The sequence below is a fragment of the Stegastes partitus genome, unplaced genomic scaffold (assembly GCF_000690725.1).
Source record: "Stegastes partitus isolate 25-593 unplaced genomic scaffold, Stegastes_partitus-1.0.2 Scaffold2033, whole genome shotgun sequence".
In the NCBI taxonomy this organism is placed as follows: Eukaryota; Metazoa; Chordata; class Actinopteri; family Pomacentridae; genus Stegastes; species Stegastes partitus.
This window is the reverse complement of record NW_007579764.1, coordinates 98,983-103,021: the sequence shown is the minus strand read 5'-3', so window position 1 is coordinate 103,021 and position 4,039 is coordinate 98,983. Positions and strand designations below refer to the sequence as shown.

The following is a 4,039-nucleotide window of genomic DNA, read 5'->3' as shown; positions in this document are numbered from 1 at the left end:
TAAAACAGCATTAATTTAATTTAAAGCAACATTAATTTAATGGAAAAAAAATTAAATTAGGTAAGATAAAACGTTGTTAATCCAGAAAAAAATTATTTGGCCTGATAAAACAAATTTAAATGGCATGAAAATTAATACAGTGTCTAATAGAAAAGCAATGTGAAGGAAGTACCATACACTGCTGACAATAACAATCTAAAATTTAGCTAAAATGAGACGAGAGTAAAAAAGTAAGAAGGTAGTTAAATAATATCACACGACAGTAAAATACTGCAGCTGAATAATAACATATTTTGCACATTTTATTTAACGTTATATCTTCTAGTAGAAACAGTGTGAACACAAAGTTTTCAAAAGATCTTTAAAGTGGATTTTTAAAATAAAAAAAGGCAGGAAAAAAAAACAATAAAAGCATGGAACATATTTAATTTAATTTAATTCACAACAGAATGTTTTTAGTATTTAACTGTTCAGGTGAGATAGTGGAGAGTGTGGAGAAAGGTTGCCATGGTGACGTCTAAACAACACAGAAGGTGGAACTCAGCAGCTGTTACCGTGGCAACGTGTAAACAAGAAGCAGAGAAAATGTCAGCCAGGAGCAGAGACGGAGCAGAGGAGGAGGAAGAGGAGGAGAGGAGGAGTGATGAAGGTGCTTCCTGGAGGAAACCTGAACCTCCAGAACATCAGATCGTCCCGAACATCCCAGAATCCGTGGATGACTTTCTGAGGAACTTCCTGCGACGGCTCGGCCTGAGGAGAACCCTGAGCAGCTTCGAGGCCGAGTGGTACGACTCGGCCCAGAGGCACTTCTCAGAAACGCTGCCGACTCCAGAATCCGGCGTCTTCTTCCTGCCCGACGCGCTGACTCACCAGCAGATCCTCCGTTCTGAGCTGGAGACCGTCCACAAGGAGGCGGAGCTGCTGGGGAGGGAGGTCCTGGAGGCACGAGAGACGCTGCTGAGGATGCAGAGGGAGAGAAGCTTCCACCAGCTGCAGCATCGAAGAGTCGCCGAGGACAAAAACAAGCTGATCCAGGATTTAAAACACCTGAAGAAACACCTGGAGTCTTATGAGCCGGCGCTGAGGCAGCTGGAGGACAAACATCAAGCAGCTCTGAGGCAGAAGATGCTCCTCAGCTTACAGAGAGACCGAGTTCACAACACCTCAGAGGAAAAACCGAGTCCAGAGAAGAAAGCAGGAAGCAGCTCCGATAAACCTGCTGTGAAGAAGAAACACCTGAAGGATTCAGAGTTTCCAGCGAGCAGCAGGACGGTGAAGCATCAGGAGACGTTTCCAGCAGAGAAGAACCTTCGTTCTTTCCGTCTCCAGAACTCCATCAGAGCTCACGAGCTGCCGATCGGCTGCATCGACCTCCATCCTGATCAGCTGATCCTGGCTTCTGTCAGCGACGACCGCCGCTGGAGGCTGTGGAGGCTGGAACCTGGAGAGAAGGTGAGAGGTTGGATTAGATTAGATTAGATTGGTTTAGATTAGATTCGTTTGGTTTAGATGACATGATGATAGCAGATGATGGGTCATGAGACGACGTGGACAGGTGAGGGTCACTCTGATTGGCTGATGTGCTGTGATGTCATTAAACGTGTGCCGCCAGGTGGCTGAGATGATGCTGACAGGTGAGGGTCACTCTGATTGGCTGTCAGGCTGCAGTTTCCACCCTGATGGATCAAAACTGGCGACGACCAGCGGAGACACGACGGTGAGTTCAGGATGCTGATGGACCTGAAGATGTGTAGCATGAGATATATTCATAAAGATGTCAAGTACTTTCCAAGATGTATTTATTTTCTCAGATAGTGTTTGATATATTAATATCAAATTACAAGGATGGCATTTTAAATATCCAGAGTTTATGATGAAAGAGTTTCCTCCAGATCTGATGTGGTCGAGCTGAAGGAACCTGATCATGTGAGATGGACCAAACCGTGAACGTTCTTGTTTCTTGTGTTCTCTGGTTCCTCTTGGTTCAGGTGCGTCTCTGGGATTCCTCCCACGGCTGCTGTGTTTTAACTCTGTCCGGTCACTCTCAGCCCACCTGGAGCTGCTCCTTCCACTCCTCTGGTCACTTCCTGTCGTCCTGCTCCTCCGACCGAACCGCCAAACTCTGGGACCTGAACAGCCAACGGTGTCGCCAGACGCTTCGACGCCACGCCGCCGCCGTCAACAGCGTCCGCTTCCTGCCCTCCTCCAACCTCCTCCTCACGTCTTCGGCCGACAAAACCGTCGCCATGTGGGACGCCAGGCTGGCCGTCTGCACCGCCATCTTCAGCGGACACCTCCACCCCTGTAACCACGCAACATCCAACATGGCCGCCGACCTGGTGGCCTCCTGCGACTCCGGTGGCGTCGTCAACCTCTGGGATGTGAGGAAACCGGCGACACCGGTAGCTGCCGTGGACGCCGGACCAATGGCCGCCAACCAGGTGGTGTTCAGCCAATCAGGGAGGACGCTGGCGGTTGCTAGCGGTGACGGGTTGGTCAGATTGGTGGAGGTGGAGTCCTGTGAGGTCACCAGCCTGGACGGACACAGCGACGACGTCCAAAGCGTCGTGTTCGACCACAAGGGGGCGACGGTGATGTCGGCAGGAAGTGACGGGATGATTCACGTCTGGTCGTGATTTTCAAACCTTCCTTTGAGAAAAAACAACAAAGTGAAGCGACTGTTGCAGAACGTTGGACGTAGAAAACACAAAACTGTAGAAAATGTGTTTCATGAAAATTCTTCAAGCTTTATTGCTGATCTTCATGTCAGAGAACATTTGTCACGGCTTCATTTGAATAAAACACATTCTTGTGCATCATAAAATATGTGCATAAATCTGTGTTCATGAACTCAATCGACACTAAACTAACAGAAGAGCTTCTGTATGTTACAACAAGTGCTGATTTTAGAAAACCAAAGGGAGCAAAACGCTGTTTTCAGAAATGAAAACCAGATGTAACCTTTGAAAATAGGTTCATNTCACACACGAGGTTCCACACGAGAACAAAGTGGAACTAGGACCCAGACAAGGATGTTTCCTCACATTTGGTGTATTTTAACTGTAAATGTAGAGCAACACAAACCCCCAAAGCAAAAAGCAGCTTTAAAGATTGTGCAACTGTTGAACTTCCTGAGCTGCAGTTTCGTATTATTTAATGTTGACTTTCTGGTTATTGTTAAGGAAAAAAACAAACAAATAAACAACAGATTTACGTTGCTGCACCGGTATATTTACATTTTACATCTTGTATTAAAAGCGGCTCTCAGCTCGTGTTTCAGTGTAAAGTGTTAAACTCAGTGTCTTTTTGTGGTAAACTAACGGTTTCTGCTTATTTGTGCTTAAAAATAAATTTCAGCCAAACTCCATTTAAAAATCTCATAAAACTGGACCCACATGTGTTGTTGGAAACTGTTCCTGCAGCACCTCAGCAAACTGTGAACGTTATTAAATGATTCTAAAGATGTTTGTGTTAATCTGATGTTCTGCAGAAGCTCCAGTTTGCTGCAGCTCTCTCAGGCCACAACGAACAGACTTTTATTAAACAATTCAACTGATTTTATTCACATTTACCGGATCATGTTTCCGCCGAATTAATGCTCAGTTTGTGCTGTTAAAGGAAATATCTCAGAGCGTTGGTTGATCTCTACGTACCTCCGAGGATCGTCAGGATCTGCTTCAGTTCAGCGGATTTTCAGTGAAGTCCGGTTTGTTCGCGCAACGAAACGAAACTTCCGACATGCAAAAGTTTTAATTTTCTTCTCTTTTATTTTTTAGATCCAAGTGACGCTGAAGCCAGAGATTATTCCTGCAGGAAAATGTTCACAACAAAAACTCTTCCTGTTGTGTTTTCACTCCTGACAGTCATGTGACGAGGGGCTCCTTCCGCTTCCGCTTTTTCTTCTTCTTCTTCGGTTCAATCGGCAGCTTTAAGGTGCGCCACCTGCTGGACTGGAGAGAAGATCGGCGGTAAAAATAAAATAAAATAAAATAAAATTAAATAAAATTAAATTAAATTAAATTAAATTAAATTAAATTAA

At 45.2% G+C, this 4,039-nt stretch overlaps 2 protein-coding genes across 2 annotated transcripts in view; one reads left to right on the top strand and one right to left on the bottom strand.

Annotated features, from left to right (window-relative positions):
• wdr91 (WD repeat domain 91) overlaps nucleotides 1–3,894 on the bottom strand; it is an 18,280-nt gene extending 14,386 nt beyond the window's left edge. Inside the window, exon 1 of the mRNA XM_008303552.1 lies at nucleotides 3,654–3,894. The gene's annotated coding sequence lies outside the window, so the exon portion shown is untranslated. The remainder of the gene's footprint in view (nucleotides 1–3,653) is intronic.
• LOC103373629 (sperm-associated antigen 16 protein-like) lies at nucleotides 466–2,758 on the top strand. The gene is made up of 3 exons (XM_008303551.1): nucleotides 466–1,452; nucleotides 1,613–1,717; nucleotides 1,989–2,758. Exons 1-3 carry the CDS (start codon nucleotides 508–510, stop codon nucleotides 2,634–2,636), a joined length of 1,698 nt encoding a protein of 565 aa, XP_008301773.1. The 5' UTR covers nucleotides 466–507; the 3' UTR covers nucleotides 2,637–2,758.
• Nucleotides 3,895–4,039: the final 145 nt, after the last annotated feature.

Excerpts from the sequence above, each read along its gene's own strand:
- LOC103373629 (XM_008303551.1), top strand. The coding sequence starts at position 508 with ATGGTGACGTCTAAACAACACAGAAGGTGGAACTCAGCAGCTGTTACC. Across the intron at positions 1,453-1,612 it reads GGCTGGAACCTGGAGAGAAG|GTGGCTGAGATGATGCTGAC; the intron begins GTGAGAGGTTGG and ends GTGTGCCGCCAG. Across the intron at positions 1,718-1,988 it reads CGACCAGCGGAGACACGACG|GTGCGTCTCTGGGATTCCTC; the intron begins GTGAGTTCAGGA and ends CTCTTGGTTCAG.